Source organism: Tachyglossus aculeatus, chromosome 9, assembly GCF_015852505.1.
Source record: "Tachyglossus aculeatus isolate mTacAcu1 chromosome 9, mTacAcu1.pri, whole genome shotgun sequence".
Classification (NCBI taxonomy): domain Eukaryota; kingdom Metazoa; phylum Chordata; class Mammalia; order Monotremata; family Tachyglossidae; genus Tachyglossus; species Tachyglossus aculeatus.
Window position 1 is genome coordinate 28,905,707 of NC_052074.1, and position 18,582 is coordinate 28,924,288.

Consider the following 18,582-nt stretch of genomic DNA (forward strand, 5'->3'; position numbering starts at 1 on the left):
ATATTACAGTTTTGGTGTGAGGCCTTTTCAGTTCACGAACCCCATCTCCAGCTCTGTCATTTTCTGAGGGGTCCCTTTGGATCCCTTTTAATTTGTGAGAGAGTGTGCGGTTGTGTGTGGGTGTGTACATATGTGGGCCAGTGCATTTCGCTCAACTCGGCATGTTAAGACGCGCCCCAAGCCCAGCTCCCCGTGAGTCATGGTTTGCGATTTCATTTGGCTGAAACCTCTGAGAAACAATCATTCTGAATCTCAGACAAGGCCCAGTTCTAGATTCTATCTCACCCGCAGAAACTGCGGGCCAAGAGGAAGGAATGACAAGCAAGTCCTCAGACACTAGCAAGGAGAGAGAACCGATCAACCGAGGGTGAGAGAACGCAAATGGTTTGCTGATGACTAAGGAAGCATTAGCCTTGGGTTTTGGGGGATGACACACAATTCATTGTATAATTCATTTTCTTAACACCCCCGAATCCAAAAATACTAGTTCATCTAAAAGATGAGAGTGTGGGCAAGCTCACTGAAGGCAGAGAATGTCTTTATTGTTATATTGTACTCTCTTAAGCGCCTAGTACAGTGCTTTGCACACAGTAAGTGCTCAATATCTACAATTGAATGAATGAATAATATGGAGATATAAAGAGTTCACCCTTCTAAGGATTGCACCTGAAGAGTTTCCAGTACTCTACCAGTCTCAGCTATGGGAGGGAGAGTCAAGCAGAGGCATACCCAATCCATTCCTAGCTTGGGCAGTGGCTAGCGAGTGGAAGGCAATCTGCTACAAGTCAAAATTTACCGTGCTGGGCAGCAGCGGCATGGGAGGGAGTGGAGGGTGTTGACTCAAGTTTACTGCACGGAAGGTGGCAGTGGTAAACCACTTCCATATTTTTACCAAGAAAACTCTATGGATACACTACCAGAACGATTGCAGATAGAGAGGGGGGCGTTCTGGGAGAGATGTATCCATGTTGTTGCTATGGGTCGGAAACGACCCGACAGCATAAGGCAAGGCAAAGATTATAAAATAATCCCCCAACTCTCATAATTTCCACCCACCTCGGCCACTCTCAGTGTCGTGGTGATGTTCCATCTGATGACAATGAACCCCTCAAACTTCTACTTTTGCTTTGTTTGGAGGGAGTCAAATTTTCTTCTTTTTACAGTTTTGCAAGTAAGCAGACTGATTTCTATTAGGTCTAATTTTGTTTTCTGGCTCTGGTCCCAGGGGCCCATACTAGTTTTATGTTTGTGTAGTTAGTATTCTCAGAGTAGTGCTTACAATTCTACTGTTAACACAGCTAAAAAAGTGTTCTGTGGCTGGAAAAGGCTTCAGAAATATGCATGGAGAGGATCCCTCAGGGCTGATCTCTCTGCTTTCAGTTTGATCTATCTACTTTATCCCTGGCTGGCTTTCTATTTTAACAGTATCCATCCCCAAGATCCTGTAATGCTGTGTCTTTCTTCCCCTCTAGGCTGTAGGCTCCTTGTGGGCAGGGAATATGTCTGTTTATTGTTATACTGTACTCTCCCAAGTACTTAGTACAGTGCTGTGCACACGATTAATGCTCAAAAAATACGACTGATTGAAATACGATAAGTTGATCCCAAAGTGCTGATTGCTCTGCTTTCACCTTGATCTATTTGCTTTGTCCCCCCCCACCCCGGCTCGCTTTGTGTCTCTAACAATACCCATCTCCACCATCCTGTAATTGATTATAATAATAATGATGGCATTTATTAAGAGCTTACTATGTGCAAAGCACTGTTCTAAGCTCAGAGTATGTCTGCCTCCTCGTCCTTGTGGGGATTCTGTCTACCCACTGTATTGTATTATACTCTCTCAAGTGCTTGGTTCAGTGTGCTTAATGCTGTAAGCTCTCAATAATTCTTATCCCTTGAAAGATCCTATTTCCTGCACTAAGACAGTCATGGCTTCCAAGTAGCCCAGCTTCCAGAAATGAAGTCTTTGAGCAGAGAAAGGCAGAGGACCGGCTAAGTGTGCTATCTCCAGGACATAGGGTGAGTCCAAGATAGTTCTTAGTTGCCATGTTTTTAAAGCTGGAGAGGGTGTCGTGCCCCATGGTGCCAGGCACTGTACAAAGAACTAGAATAATAATAATAATAATAATGGTATTTGTTAAGCACTTACTCTGTGCCAAGCACTGTTCTAAGCACGGGGGGGATACAAGGTGATCAGGTTGTCCCACATGGGGCTCACAGTCTTAATTCCCATTTTACAGATGCGGTAACTGAGGACCAGAGAAGTTAAGAGACTTGCCCAAAGTCACACAGCTAAGTGGCAGAGCCGGGATTAGAACCCGTGACCTCTGGCTCCCAAGCCCGTGCTCTTTCCACTGAGCTATGCTGTTTCTATAGATTTAGATATATCTATAGGAATAGATATAAGGTTACCAGGTTGGACACAGCCCATGTCCCACATGTGGCTGACAGTCTTAATCTCCACTTTACAGGTGAGGTAACTGAGTCACACCGAGTTTTCACCTCTTTTGAACAGAAGCATTCGTTCATTTCTAGTATGAAAGGAATCCCACACCAGCAGGAAGGAGAAAAGCAGTTGCAACTGATGTTGCATCCATGAAGCCTTAGGAAGACTGTGACATCCACCACTGTAGCGGGCACTGTGGGAGGGAGTGTGGACCCTGAGCCCTGAGGAGCCTGAAATTCCTCACCTCCTTCCACAGCACCCTAACTGATCTTTGGTTTTGTTTTGTGTATTTGTCCTTGACTTTTATGTTGTTCCTCTAGACTGTGAGCTCCTTTTTTTTAAAAAAAAAAATTGGTTTATATTAAACATTTACTAAGTGTCAGATACTGTACTATGCACTTGGATAGACACAAGACAATCAGGATGGACACAGTCCCCGTCCTAAGTGGGACTCCCAATTTTAATCTCCATTTTACAGATGAGATAACTGAGGCACAAAGAGGAAAATGACATGCTCAAGGTCACAGAGCAGACAGAACTGGTATTAGAATCCAAGTCCTCTGACTCCCAAGACTGCACTTTTTCCACCAGGTAGAGTTGTGTCTACCAACTCGATTGCATTGTACTCTCCCAAGTGTTTAGTACAGTGCTCTGCACCCAAGCAATGCTCAATAAATATCAATTGATTACTGTTTTATAGTTCATCACTCCATATGTATCTGTCATCAGCATCTTCTCCTGCATTGTAGTCTTAGAAAGACCCAGAGACCATGTCTAATTCTCATCGGTATATTCTTTGTCAGTACTTAGTAGAGTGCTCTATCCACAGTCAATACTCAATAAATACTATTGATGGACTACCGTTCTATTCTTCATCACTCCAAATGTTCCTGTCATCAGCCTCCTCTTTCCTGTTATAGTCTTGAGCCCAGGGACTGAGTCTAATTTTCACTTAAATATTCTTTGTCAGTACTTAGTACAGCACTCCTCACACAGTTACACTCAATAAATACTATATTATTCCTCTTCTCCTTAGAGCCCCCAAGGAGATCTCTGAAGCATTTCTGCTGACAAGACATCTACTTAGCCTTTCTACCGAGAGGGAGAGCATTATTTCAGAACAACTGCCATTTGCTGACCCGTCTTTTTTTTTTTTCCCCAGGGCAAGAAGTTCAGGGGTGAGCATGGCATGGCAGGCTGCCCCATTTTGCTTGGCAGTCTTCTTCCTGGCCGCGGCCCTCCACCCTCAGGTAGCCGGGGCTCTCCAGGTGAGGCTGCCCAGTGGAAACCAGAGAAGCCCCTCAGAGCAGTGATTGAGACTTTGGTGGTTAGAAAGTTGGGGAAATGGCTTGATTTCTAGGTAGACCTCGGTCTTATGATGCAGTCATCCCTGAACAAACATGTGTCTCAAGTCAAAATGTTGCAAGTTGGACCCATTTTTTTCTAAGGCATGATGTTAAAAATGGGGGAATTGGTTCCTGAACAGAGAGAGGTGTGGTACTTTAATTTTACCTGTTACCGTTAATTTTGTGCTCGATCAATAATAATAATAATAATAATGGTATTTGTTAAGCACTTAATGTGTGTCAAGCCCTGTTCTAAACACTAGGGTAGATGCAAGGTAATCAGGTTGGCCACAGTCGCTGTCCTACATGTGACTCACAGTCTTAATCCTTATTTTACAAGTAAGAGAACTGAGGCATAGAGAGGTGAAGTGACTAGCCCAAGGTCACACAGCAGACATATGACAAAACCAGGATTAGAACCTATGTCTTCCAACTCCCAGGCCTGTGCTCTTTCCACTAGTCCATGCTGCTTCCCAATAGCTATATAATTTTTTTAAATGATATTTGTTAAGCACTTACTTTGTGCCAAGCTCTATACCAAGAACTGAGTTAGATACAAGATAATTGGGTTGGGTCCAGTCCTTGTCCCACATAGGGCATTTACACATTTTACAGATGAGGGACAGAGAAATTAAAGTCACAGAGCAGACAAGCAGCAGAGCCAGAATTAGAATACTGATCCTTTGACTCCCAAGCCAATACTGTTATTAATGTATTTATATGGAGTAAGAGAGCTTCCTTGATAAGGTAGCTGATTTTTAATTCATCTGAAGCAAAATGAACTTGAGGACTCTGCCTGATGATCAAATGACCTACACTTCCCACCCTCACCTGCTCCCCCAATACTTAGACTTCTTTTTCAAATTTTCTCCCACTCCCCACTGTCCCCAAATTGTTTTTCTATCTCTTTGTCATTGTCATGCACCTACCACCTCAATCCATGCTCCCCAAACACATGCCACAAGAAGGGTAATGTTCTTCCAAGTGCTTACTACAATGCTGTGCACACAGTAAGCGCTCAATAAATACGATTGAATGAAATACCATTCTTATTATTCTCTGTGCCTTAGTTTTCTTCTTCTGTAAAACGGGATGAAGATTGTGAGCCCCATGTGGGACAGGGACTGTGTCCAACCTGAATAGCTTGTATCTACCCCAGCGCTTAATACAGTGCCTGCTGTATAGTAAGCGCTTAACATATACCTCTGGGTGTGGGAGTCAGAAAGACATCAGTTCTAATCCCAGCCCTGCCACTTGTCTGCTCTGTGACCTCTGTTCCCTCACATGTAAAATGGGCTTTAAGACTGTGAGCCCCATGTGGGCCAGGAACTTAGCCCAACCTGATTACCTCATATCTACCCCAGGGCTTAGTTCAGTGCCTGGAACATAGTAAGCGCTTATCCAATACCATTTAAAAAAAATGAAAATCCTGTTTTTCAGGGCGGCAGCAAGATTCAGAGGCCCAGAGGGAAATCTGACAGCCCCATCCTGGAATCAGGTACCTGGCTGGGAGCATTCTTTATCTATTGGAGAGCTGGTCATGGGGAGGCAGGCTGAATGAGTCTGGCAATGGGTGGGGATACCCACGGGAGTAGCAGCAGCCTTAGAAATACAAAACAATTAGAACCAGGATAGTAAACTCACCCATCATCCTCTGCCACAGAGAGGTACTTTTCATCCGTCAATCTGTCAGTGCTTTTTATTCACTCCAAGGGGAATTATTGACCGCCTACTCACTGTACTAAGCACTTGGAAGAACACTGTATAACAGAGTTGGTAGACGCGATCCCTGAGTTTATGGACTACGGAGGGAGACAGACATTAAAATAGAGTTTGGATACATATGTAAATGCTGTGGGGCTGAGGGTGGGGTGAGTATCAAGCGCTTAGAGTACAGATCCAAGTTCATTAAACGACACAGGTAGAGAGGGTAGGGGAAATGAGAGCTCAGTCAAGGAAAGCCTTCTGGAAATGTGATTTTAGGAGGACTTTGAAGATGGGGAGAGTGGTGGTCTGTCGTATATGAAGAGGGAAGGAGTTCTGGATCACAGGGAGGATCTGGGTAAGGAATTAGTGGCGAGATAGACAAGATGAAGGTACAGTGAGCAGATTGGAATGGGAGGAGCAAAGTGTGTGGGTTGGGTTGCAGTGGGAAGTCAGCGAGATAAGGTAGGAGTGGGTGAGCTGATTGAGTGATTTAAAGGCTATGGAAATTTGTTTCTCTTTGATGGGCAACCCTGGAGGATCTCCGGAGTGGGAGATGTGGACTGAACTTAGAAAAATGATCCAGGCTGCAGGGTGAAGTAAGGACTGAAGTAGGGAGAGACAGGAGGCAGGGAGGTCAGCAAGGAGCCCGATTGAAATCCCAGTCAAGTTGGGATTTGATTATGCATGGTTCAGCATATTAGCAGTTTGGATGGAGAGGAAAGGGTGGATTTTAATCATGTGGTTTAGAACAACAGGATTTGTTGACAGGTTGAATATGCGGTTGGATGAGAAAAAAATAGTCAAGCTAAGTAACACGGTTACAAGAGGATAATCATGTTGTCTGTGGTGGTGGGAAGGGTGGAAAGGGGCAGGATTTGGGTTAGCAGGTGAGGGAAAAACCTGGGGCCACGTTGGGAAATAACTGAGTTGTTTTTTCCCTCAGGAAACTCACCGACGGCCTTAACTGACCCGAAGGAGTTTCAGGACTGAGGAGAAGTGGGAAGATAGCTCAGGTTACAGGACATGGAAATGCTGATTTGATGTCTTTTCCTCTTTCTTTCAGGGAAATGCAAAGGCTTCTGTCTGCAGGGCTTACCCTGCAACCAACCTTGCGATGGACCCTTTCATGGAGAAATAGGGTTTATATGCAAGAGTCAGAAATGGCAAAAGTCCACGGAAACCTGCACCAGTCTATCTGTGCAGTCCCTCTTTGAGGTAATACAGTTATTCAGCTGTGGGGTATGGGCTGATAGGCGAAATCTAGAAATCGATAGAGTTGTAGAGAATTCGGTCAATTTCCTCTTGGAATCCCTTCCATCTCTCTTCTGCTAGCTGACTGCTAAGCAGGATAAGAGCATGGGACTGGGAGTCAAAAGGACCTGGATTCCAATCCCGGCTCCTCCATGTGTCTGCTGTGTGATCTTGGGCAAGTCACTTCACTTCTCTGTGCCTCGGTTCCCTCATCTGAAAAATGGATATTAATACTGTGACCAGGGGCTGTCTGACCTGTTTACCTTATATCTACTCCAGTGCTTAGAACAGTGCTTGGCACATAAAACATTTATCAAATGCCACAATTATTATTATTATTAGTTTGCATCTTGAATATACAACTTTTTGCATATGTCATTCATTTGCCCCGTGGCTAGTAAGCGCGTGTCGTAACTTCTGGGCAAGGCTGAGCGTGGCATAGCAGATCACCATGTCTATATTGTCTGCTATTCCCTTCCCCCACAAAGACTGTGAGATCGGAAGGGGGGAACGTGAAGGTTAAAGTTCCTTCACACTTTGGATTAGCCAAACTCCCATTTTAGGATTCCACTGGCCCTAGATGGAGCATTACTGAGCATGCTCCAGAGCAGATGCCACAATCCAAACATTTTAAGGGATCACTTCGATGGCGCTCTCTCGATCTGGACAATTCTGATTTGGCGACATTCATACAAATTTTTAAAAATATATTTAGCAAGGGCTTACAAAATCTGGGACTGTGCTGGCCAAAGTGGGGCATATGGTCAACCCAGACAAAGAGTCTAATGACGTTTCGTAATTATGGAAGAAAAGGTAGGGAGACTCTCTTGTTGATTTTTGAATGGAGATTCTCCAGATGATATTGTGAGGTGCTGGGTGAATCACAGTCAGCATTCCAGAAAGGGTGAAACTAATCTCTGTATTTGTGATACTTGGCAATCACACGGTGCAACTTCTATAATAGAGCCGGCCAAATCTGATGTATCATTCTCTCCCAAGCACTTAGCACAGTGTTCTGCACACAGTATGGGCTCAATAAATACCACCGATTGATTGATCTAACTGGGTTTCCTTTTTGCTGGCTGTTGATGGAGAGAGATTAAACTGAAGAGATGAGATTTTCTGACCAACAAACATTGGTTGGGTTGTATCTGGCAGGTCACTTAGCTTCTTGGGGTTTTGTTTTCTTGCTATCAATAGTTTATGTCATTGTTTCCAAGGCTAGTCACAGTCAGCATTCCAGAAAGGGTGAAACTAATCTCTATATTTGTGATACTTGGCAATCACATGGTGCAACTTCTATAATAGAGCCAGCTAAATCTGCTGTATCATTCTCTCCCAAGCACTTAGCACAGTGTTCTTCACACAGTATGGGCTCAATAAATACCACCGATTGATTGATCTAACTGGGTTTCCTTTTTGCTGTCTGTTGATGGAGAGAGATTAAACTGAAGAGATGAGATTTTCTGACCAACAAACATTGGTTGGGTTGTATCTGGCAGGTCACTTAGCTTCTTAAGGTTTTGTTTTCTTGTTAGCAATAGCTCATGGCGTTGTTTCCAAGGCTGAGAGGAAAAGCTACTACAGGGAATCAAATACTTTGAAAGGGAAATATTGATCCTGCTTTATGGGCTCATTTTATAATCAACTCTCGGAGCTATCTGGCTTAAAATTGTTCAGGGACTAGAGATGATAGACTGAGATTCTTTAGACATATCTATATGGCTGACAAATGTTTTTGTCAGGGCATGCTTCCTGCTCTATGAAGTACATTTAGAGTGTAATAAATTCCATCAAACATCTTTAAGTCTCCCTCTTCCTCCTCTCCCCTTGTTCTCTAGTCTTCCCCAGCTACTACATGGTTTCTTTAAGTGCCTGTATTCTTATTCACACAAGAGGGGCTATAATTACACTAGGCCAGTGTGGAGGGCATCACTGTTTTTGACACTTATTAACTGTCTACCTTTTCTTAAATGCTGGGGTAGTTACACAAAAAGTAATTGAGACAGTTGCTGGCCCACAGAAGGTTCATAACCTTAGCAGGGAAGGGCAGGCATACAGAGCAATAAAAGTATCATCCAAACAACAGTGAAAGCAAGTGAAAATTCAACAACCGTAGGATGAATAGTAAGTTGATATGGTGGCTTTTGGGTAGCTCACTCTCCAAGGAGACAGACCTCAGTGAAGAACAGCCACACCCTTCCTGCTGCTTTAATTACCTCCTCTAATCCCTACCCCCTCATCTCTCCTTGTGTAGTCTCGTAAAAGATCACAGACCTGTAAGTCAGAAGACCTGAGTTCTAATCCTCGCTCCACCAATTCCCTGCTCTGTGACTTTGGCAATTTACTTAACTCATCTGGGACTAAGTTTCCTTATCTGTAAAATGGGGATTGAATACCTGTTTTCCCTCCCATTTAGACTGTGATTCCCTAAAAGGGACTGAGTCCAACCTGATTATCTGGTATCTATTCCAGTGTTTAGTACAGTGCTTGACACATAATTATTGTGGTCATCCCAAGGAAAGTTTGACTAGTGGTGCCTGGTTGAGGACAGGAGATTGTCTGTCACAGACACCGGGGGGGGCAACTGTGAATTTTCCTTAAAATGAAATCAATCAATCAATGGTATTTATTGAGTGCTTACTGTGTGGACAGCACAGTACTAAGTGCTCCAGAGAGTACAGTGTAACAGAGTTGGTAGATGGGTTCCCTGCCCACGAGGAACTTACAGTCTAGAGGAAATAATTATTCTGTGTCTATAACTACAGTCAGATACCAACCAGTGCCACATTCCAGAGAGACCCTCCTTTTTTATGGTATTTGTAAAGTGTTTACTATGTGCCAGTAAATAAATAATAAATAAATAATAAATACGCTCAATAAATACGATTGATGATGATGCCAGGCACTGTATGAAGCACTGGCTTAGAAACAAGCTAATTAAGTTAGAAACAGTCGATGTCCCACATGGGGCTCACAGTCTTAATCCTCATTTTCCAGATTCATTCATTCATTCATTCAATTGTATTTATTGAGCACTTACTGTGTGCAGAGCACTGTACTAAGCGCTTGGGAAGTACAAGTTGGCAACATACAGAGGCGGTCCCTACCCAACAGCAGGCTCACAGTCTAGAAGGGGGAGACAGACAACAAAACAAAACATATAAACCAAATAAAATAAATAGAATAAATATGTACAAGTAAAACAAATAAATAAATAGAGTAATAAATATGTACAAACATATATACATATATACAGGGACTATGGCTACCAATCCCATTATACTGTACTTTACCAAGCGATGAGACCCAGAGAAGTGAAGTGACTTGCCCAAGATCCCATAGCAGACAAGCAGACAAGAACCCAGGTCCTTCCGACTCCCAGGGCCCATGCTCTATCCACTAGGCCATGCCGCTTTTCAAGTAGGTGGGTTTTTGCATTTTTCCAGGAATCCCCAGTATTTGCAGCCCCCGATCGAGGCCCTGGCCATGGCCTGCAGATATCTATAGCGGCTTCACAGTTTGACATGGACATCGAGGCAGCTGGCCGTCCAGCCTCACGGCCGAGAGGCAAGGAGAGGATCGAGAGCGCCATGCAGGGAATCAGCGAACGCTGCCCCGCTGACTATGCCTGCATTGTTGGTGGGGTGCAGGCCTCAGAGGCCACGTCCGGAAACATCGCCTTCATAGTGGAGCTTTTACGAAACATCTCCACACAGTCATCAGGGTACGTCAACAGAAATCAAATGCAGGTACTCTACTGATTTTTTTTTATACAAAACATTTCAGTATTTGAACACTGTCAAGATATTGTTGGTCAGTCAGTGTATTTATCAAGCGCTTACTGTGTGCAGAGCACTGAGCCCTCTCCTTCCTCTCCCCCCCATCCCCCTGCCCTACCTCCTTCCCCTCCCCACAGCACCTGTATATATGTTTGTACAGATTTATTACTCTGTTTATTTTACTTGTACATATTTACTATTCAATTTATTTTGTTAATGATGTGCATCTAGCTTTAGTTCTACTTATTCTGATGACTTGACACCTATTCACATGTTTTGTTGTCCGTCTCCCCCTTCTAGACTGTGAGCCCATTGTTGGGTAGGGACCGTCTCTGTATGTTGCCAACTTGTACTTTCCAAGCGCTTAGTACAGTGCTCTGCACACAGTAAGTGCTCAATAAATTGGATTGAATGAATGAATGAACTGTAGTAAGCACTTGGGGGAATACAATACAACAATAAACAGACATATTCCCTGCCCACAACGAGCTGACAGTCTAGAGGGAGACAAATATTAGTATCTAAATAAATTATAGAGATGTAATAATAATAATAATGGTACTTGTTAATTGCTTACTATGTGCCAAGGACTGTTTTAAGCGCTGGGATAGATACAAGGTAATCAGGTTGGACACAGTCCAGGTTCCACATGGGGCTCACACTCTTAATCCCCATTTTACAGATGAGGGAACTGAGGCCCAGAGAAGCTAAGCGACTTGCCCGCAGTCACACAGCAGACATGTGGCAGAGCTGGGATTAGAATTCCTGACCTTCTGACTCCCAGGCCATGTGTTCTATCCACTAAGCCACGCTGCTTCAAGTGTTAAGTGCAATGCTTTGCACAAAGTAAATGCCCAATAAATACGATTGAATGAAAGTGTTGTAGGACTGGCATGGGGGATGAATAAAGGGAGCAAGTCAGGGCGATGCAGAAGGGAGTTGAAGAAAAGGAAAACTGGGCTTAGTCAGGGAAGGCCCCGTGGAGGATCTGTGCCTTCAATAAGGCATTAAAGGCTGGGAGAGTAATTGTCTGTCGTCTTGAGACCAGACAGGCTTGTGGTTCTTTTGGAGTTTCTTCCACAGGATAATAATAATAAATAATAATTATGGTATTTGGTAAGTGCTCACTATGAGCCAAGCACTGTTCTAAGCACTGGGGTAGATACAAAGGTAAACAGGTTGTCCCATGTGGGGCTCACAGTCTTAATCCCTATTTTACAGATGAGGTAACTGAGGCACAGAGAAGCTAAGTGACTTGTGCAAAGTGGCGCAGCTGGGATTAGAACCCGTGACCTCTGACTCCCAAGCCTGGGCTCTTTCCACTTAGCCATGCTGCTTCTTAAGGATGCGATGTAACCATGCTTACATGAAGCCACCAGAAAATCGAGTGGGAGTAGACAAGAGGAGGGCCAAGGGGCTCAGCCATTGGAGAGGGCCTTATCACAGTTCTACATTACAGTGTGCATTCCCACACCACAGAAAATTAGTCGAGTCCCTGCAGGCCTCAAGGGGGAAAATAAAGAAGCACCGGAGTTGTACTGTGTCTGCCCAGAACTGGTGCCTAACCTAAAGTAAGGTAGATTCTCACTGGGCTGGTCTCATTTTGGCCAGGGCCCACCCTCACTTCTTGGACCAGACCCAGGGCAGGGCCCTTTGACCCTGGTCTCTGTGACACTCTCCTGGAGCTGCCGGGGAACTACTAATGTCAACAAGAGAAGCAGTGTGGCCCAGTGGATAGAGCACAGGCCTACAGTCAGGAGGACCGAAGTTCTCTGCCACTTGTCTGCTGCGTGACCCTGGGAAAGTCACTTCACTTCTTTGTGCCTCAGCTCATCTGTAAAATGTGGGGATTAAGGTTGTGAGCCCCTGAGGGACAAGGGACTGTGTCCAACCTGATTAGCTATATCTACCCCAGCACTTAGAACAGTTCCTGGCACATAGTAATCACTTAACAAATACTATTTAAAAAACACAAAAAGTCCTCATTGTTTTATTGTACTTTCCCAATGCTTAGTGCAGTGTTTTGCTCACAGTAAGTGCTCAATAAGCACCACTGATTGAAAAGCGCAGAAACTAGGTGAATGGGTAAATACCGGGGGGCGAGGGGCAAAATAATAATAATATTTAAGTGCTTACTATGTGTGAGGCACTGTACTAAGCCCTGGCATAGATACACCATAATTAGGTAAGACACAGTCACTATTTCACATAGTGCTCCCAATCCAAGTAGGAGTGAGAACAGATATTGAATACCCATTTTACAGTTAAGAAAACTGTGGCCCAGAGAAGTAAAATGACCTGTCCAGGGTCACGTAGCAAGTGAGTGGCAGAGTTGACCCAGCAAGGCAGCCTGAAAGGAGGGGGGTGTTGGGATGCCCCTGGGAACCAGACAGGAGTGGGGTAGCCTAATTTCTCCGATGTGTAGTCACCAGAACGGGAGCAGAGATCGTGCTCTAGATTGTAAGCTCATTGTGGGCAAGGATTATGTATGTTTATTGTTCTCTTGTACTCTCCCAAGTGCTTAGTACAGTGCTCTGCACACAGTAAGTGCTCAATAAATATGACAATGAATGGATGAATGAGCTAGGTTCACCTTCCGACGTATTGTCCCCCTTGGCAGAGCTACAGTGCAGTGGCGAACCACATTCTCAACAGATCCATTATTTCCAACTGGGCCTTCATCCCCGACAGAAACGCCGGCTCTGTCCTGCTGCAATCGGTCAATCTGTTTGCTAAGAACCTGTCCGTCCCTGAGGGGTCGGAAGTTGTCGCCGACCAGCCCTTCATCCAGATCAGAGGCTCCAGGCTTCTCCCCAATGCCTCGGGAAAGACTTTCTTTTTCTCCCTGAGGGCGGACCCCTCAGAGAGGCCGTTTCTGGGGACCGTTCTTATCCCTCAAGAGGAGATGCGGAAGCTTCCGGCTTCCTCCCGGGCCGTCGGCATCGCTTTCCCCACCCTGGGGGCCATCCTCGAGGCCAGCCGGAGGTGGGACGGGACTACGCAGGGGCCCGTGAATGGGTTGCTTCTCTCAGCAGTTTTGCCAGAAGGGCTGACACGGATTCTCCTGGTCTTTGAGAAGATGGATAAATCTCGGCCCGCCCCATCTAAGTGCGTGGGCTGGCACTCGGAGAGGAGGGGATGGGACGAGGGAATCTGTGAGACCCAGACAGACACACGAGAGGAGGTCACCTGCCGCTGCACCTGTGCCGACCCCCTGACGGCCTTCTCCATCCTGATGTCACCCAAGATGTTAGAAGATGCGGGCCTGTTTTACATCACCTGCGTGGGCCTCGGCGTCTCTATCTTTAGCCTTGTCCTGTGCCTGCTGATTGAAGCCGCTGTGTGGACCCAGGTGACCAGAACGGAGATAGCGTACGTGCGGCACGTGTGCATTGTGAACATAGCCCTCTCTCTCCTTTTGGCGGACGGCTGGTTTGTCGCCTCTCTGTTCTTCAACAGCAGAACATGGAAGCATGACTGGTGTGTAGCTGTAACATTTTTCAGCCACTTCTTCTACCTCTCCCTGTTCTTCTGGATGCTCTTCAAAGCGCTCCTGATCCTGTACTGGATCCTGGTCGTCTTCCGCAGGCTCCAGAAGTCGGTCCTGATGAGGGGCGCCTTCGCCGTCGGCTACGGCTGCCCGCTGCTCATCGCCGCCATCACGGTGGCCGCCACCGAGCCGGGGAAGGGCTACGTGAGGCGGGAAGCCTGCTGGCTCAACTGGGACAACACGCGGGCCCTGCTGGCCTTCGTGGTCCCGGCCCTGGTCATCGTCGGGGTCAATCTGGTGGTGGTTCTGGTCGTCGCCGTCAACACCCGGAGACCCTCCATCGGCAGCTCCAAGTCTCAGGACGTGGTCACTGTTGTGAGGGTCAGTAAGAACGTGGCCATCCTCACCCCTCTCCTCGGGCTGACCTGGGGCTTCGGCGTCGCCACCATTGTGGACAGCAGCTCCCTCGTCTTCCACATCATCTTCTCCCTGCTCAATGCATTCCAGGTGGGCTCGGAAGGGATTTTGGAGTCTATTTAAGTGTCCTGCGGTGGTTAAGCGCGGTCAGTCCATCAGACCATCATATTAATTGAGTGCCTATTGTGGGCAGAGCACTGTACTAAGCGCTTGGGAGAGTGTAATATAAGTTAACACTGCCTCGTCTGGATAATAATAATAATAATAATGGAATTTGTTAAGCGCTTACTATGTGCAAAGCACTGTTCTAAGCACTGGGGAGGTTACAAGGTGATCAGGTTGTCCCGTGGGGGGCTCACAGTCTTAATCCCCATTTTACAGATGAGGGAACTGAGGCCCAGAGAAGTTGTGACTTGCCCGAAGTCACACAGCTGACAAGTGGCAGAGCCGGGATTTGAACCCATGACCTCTGACTCCAAAGCCCGTGCCCTTTCCACTGAGCCACGCTGCTTCTCTAACTTGGGAATGATAAATAAATGTGTTCTCACATGTGCGGCGGTTTTTCTTTTTTAGGGCTTATTCATCCTGTTGTTTGGAACTGCCCTGGATCAAAAGGTACTTTGTGTTATTCTTGCTAATTATATTTTACCTTAATATCTCATCAGGGAGAGAGAGAGAGAGAGAAAAGCAGTGTGGTTTAGTGAAAATAGCACAGGCCTAGGAATTAGGGTTCTAATGCCACCTCTGCTGCCTGCTGTGTGAACTGGGGCAAGTCACTTAGCTTCTCTGTGCTTCAATTTCCTCACCTGAAAAAGGGGGACTAAATATCTGTTGTCCCTCCCTCTTAGACTGTGGAAGCTATGTGGGATAAGGACTGTGTCCAGCCTGATAATCTTCCATTTACCCCAGGACTCAGCATAGTGTTTGGCACTTAGTAAGCGACTAGCATGCTATTATTATTATTACTATCTTTATTATTTCCTCTTATTAGATATGTTAGCTGTGCCATCCATTGTAGCATCCTCTGCTGAAACTTCACATACAGTCCAGTGTGGAGGAGGGGAAGGCAGAGGGAGGGAGGGAGAGGGTGGAGGCAAAGGAAGCATCATTGGACAATTACAGGGGTGACTCACTTTTCCCTTCCCACAAGGTCATGATGTGGCTAAGGGCAAGTGAAACTGGGAAAATCATCTGATTTCAGCCCACCGAGGCCTCTGCCCTCTCCATCCTGGTGCAGGTGCTTCTGGGAAGGTTTGGGGGAGACCTAGTCTTAGCCAAAAGGAAGATGGATCTGCACTTTGGGTCTTGCATCCAGTAACATTTCCAACTGTTCCCTTTGGTCTTAGACAAGAGAAGCCTTAAAGGAGAGGATGTCTACACTGAAAGGGAATTCCAGGACAGAGGTAAGTCTTTCTAGTTGGGAAGCAGGGGAGCCTAGTGGATAGAGCACACACCTGGGAGTCACAGGACCTGGGTTCTTATCCCAGCTCCACCACTTGTCTGCCAGGTGACCTTCGGCAAGTCACGTAACTTCTCTGTGCCTAAATTCCCTCATCAGCAAAATGGGGTTCATTCATTCATTCATGATGCTCCAAACCCCAAGGCAATTTTCATTCATTCAATCATTTATTGAACACTTACTGTATGCAGAGCACTGTACTAATCGCTTGGGAAGTACAAGTCAGCAACATATAGAGACGGTCCCTACCCGACAATGGCTCACAGTCTAGAAGGGGGAGACAGACAACAAAACAAAACATGTAGTCAGGTGTCAAAATTAACAAAATAAATAGAATAATAAATATTTATAAGGTTTTCAGTGCCTGTTCTCCCTCCTACTTAGTCTATAAGCCCCTGGCTTAGTGGAAAAAGCACGGGCTTGGGACTCAGAGGACATGGGTTCTAATCCTGGCTTCACCACTCGTTCATTCATTCAATCATATTTATTGAGTGCTTACTGTGTGCAGAGCACTGTACCTGTCTCCTGTATGACCTTGGGCAGGCCACTTAAATTCTTTGTGCCTCAGGTACCTCATCTGTAAAATGGGGATTAAGATTGGGAGCCCCATGTGAGACAGGGACTGTGTCCAACCTTATATCTACCCCGGGACTTAGTGTGGTGCCTGGCACAGAGTAAGCACCTAACAAATACCATAAAAAAAAATGGGTTGGCTGTGAGCCAGAGCTCAGACCCCTACCATGGAGACTTTTACTGAGTCACAAAACCAGTCAATCATTTTTATTGAGCACTTACTGTGTGCAGAACACTGCACTAAGTGCTTGGGAGAGTACATATAATAATATTACAGACACTTTCCCTGCCCACAGTGAGCTTACAATCTTGAAGGGGAAACAGACATTAATATAAATAAATTACTGATATGTACACAAGTTCTGTGGGGATGGGTAGCAACCTATTTCCACTGCCATAGGACTACTTAGTGAGCAAGAAGCCACCTGTCACTGCCCCTGCTCTCTGTGACATTTGTGGTGGCTATTGAATATCTGGGCAATTGGCAGCCTCTTCTGTACTTCCCACAACTACTTGGCTGATCTTTTCTGTCTCACCAGTGTCTTGATTTTCTTCCCTACCCAGGTGTGCTGCAAGAGAAGGATATGGAAGACCACATAAGGGGAGAAGCTGAGGGCTGAACATCAGAAGATCATTTTTTCCAGCAGCTTCATGGACGGGCTGGGGGTCTTGGGGTTTCACCCATTCCCAATAGCATGAAGAAAGTAGAGTGATCCCAGGAAACAGCCCCCCTGAGATGGAACATCTCTTGAGCCCGGGGGCTCCTGGGAATGCCCGATTGCTTGGAGAATGCCTGATTGCTTGGAGACCATGTTGTCTGTCCCATCTTCTGGGTTTTCTCTAGGAGATGAGTGATTCCTCTTGCCAAACTTGGTTCAATGCTGTTTTCCCATGGATTTATCCCAAGGGTCTGTTGGGAGATCAGTTATTTGAGGGACTCCTCTCGGAAAGAACTAGTGGCATCAGGATTTTCAGAAGAGTGACAGTGCAGGTTGGAAGGAAAGAAAGGGTCTGGAAGTTCTGCTCAGGCTACAGACAAAGACTGAACCTTAAACCTTAGGCAAGCCACTCTGCCTGGTGGCATCTCAGGTTCTTCACCAATGAAATGTGAATAATGATCATTCCGTGTGTGTGTATGTGTTAACATGTGTAAAAAGTGCACACTTGTGGTTATTGTTAGGATGAATAAATGTCCCAGAGGGAAGAAATGATGAGAGAAGTCTTGGGATCTAGAAATTCCCCAACATTCCAGGAAGGTGCTCACTTGAGGGGAGAAGCTGAGCACCGGACTTCAGAGTTGGTGTGAGTTTGTCCATTGGTAGCTGGAAACTCCATCTCTGGCTGTAGACATCACAAAGGTCATTTCTAGACTGTGAGCCCACTGCTGGGTAGGGACCGTCTCTGTATGTTGCCAACTTGTACTTCCCAAGCGCTAAGTACGGTGCTCTGTGCACAGTAAGTGCTCAATAAATACGATTGAATGAATGGTTCATATCCCAGGTTCACAGTGCAGATGTATAAAGGCAAAAATATATGCAAGTGGGAAACTCCTCTCCAAGCCTGTGGGATGTGGCTGAATTTCAATGACATGGTGGCCGAAGGATTGATTTTCATCAGTCCGTTTATCTTCTTTCCCTCCTCCTCTTTTTATATCCTTCCACCTGTAGGATGCCACATCTTTTTCAGAAGAGGAAAGGGCCTCCACAATGTGGTGTGTCCTCAAGGAATGGCCACTGGAATGACGGCAGGAAAACCGTGTCCTGCTCTACCTCTATTGTGGACCTTGGAAAATCACCTACCCACTACGGGCCTCAGTTTCCACATCTGTAAAATGGGACTCAATCCATCAGTATTATTTATTGGCTGCTTACTGTGTGCAGAGCATTGTTATAAGCACTTAGGAGAGTACGGTGGAATCAGTAGCTGGGAGCACAATATTTGCCTCTGCTTTCTTCATAGGGATGTAGGGAGGAGAAATTCAATGATTGCACTTGGGGTTTGGGGGAAGAAAGATTTTTATGATCACATAGAGAAGCAGTGTGCCTAGTGGATGGATTGGGTATATGTTGCCAATTTGTACTTCCCAAGCGCTTAGTACAGTGCTCTGCACA

The 18,582-nt window shown here is 45.7% G+C and overlaps 1 protein-coding gene and 1 non-coding gene across 2 annotated transcripts; both read left to right on the top strand.

The window, feature by feature from the left end:
• Positions 1 to 648: 648 nt before the first annotated feature.
• LOC119932605 lies at positions 649 to 786 on the top strand. Its single transcript, XR_005452353.1, has one exon. It is a non-coding gene; the product is annotated as a small nucleolar RNA SNORA7 (small nucleolar RNA).
• Positions 787 to 3,630: 2,844 nt separating this feature from the next.
• On the top strand, positions 3,631 to 17,083 carry LOC119932538 (adhesion G protein-coupled receptor F4-like). Its single transcript, XM_038751801.1, has 8 exons — positions 3,631 to 3,714; positions 5,233 to 5,290; positions 6,563 to 6,714; positions 10,200 to 10,502; positions 13,153 to 14,529; positions 15,013 to 15,054; positions 15,786 to 15,842; positions 17,036 to 17,083. The coding sequence occupies exons 1-8, from the start codon at positions 3,631 to 3,633 to the stop codon at positions 17,069 to 17,071; spliced, it is 2,109 nt and encodes a 702-aa protein (XP_038607729.1). The 3' UTR covers positions 17,072 to 17,083.
• Positions 17,084 to 18,582: the final 1,499 nt, after the last annotated feature.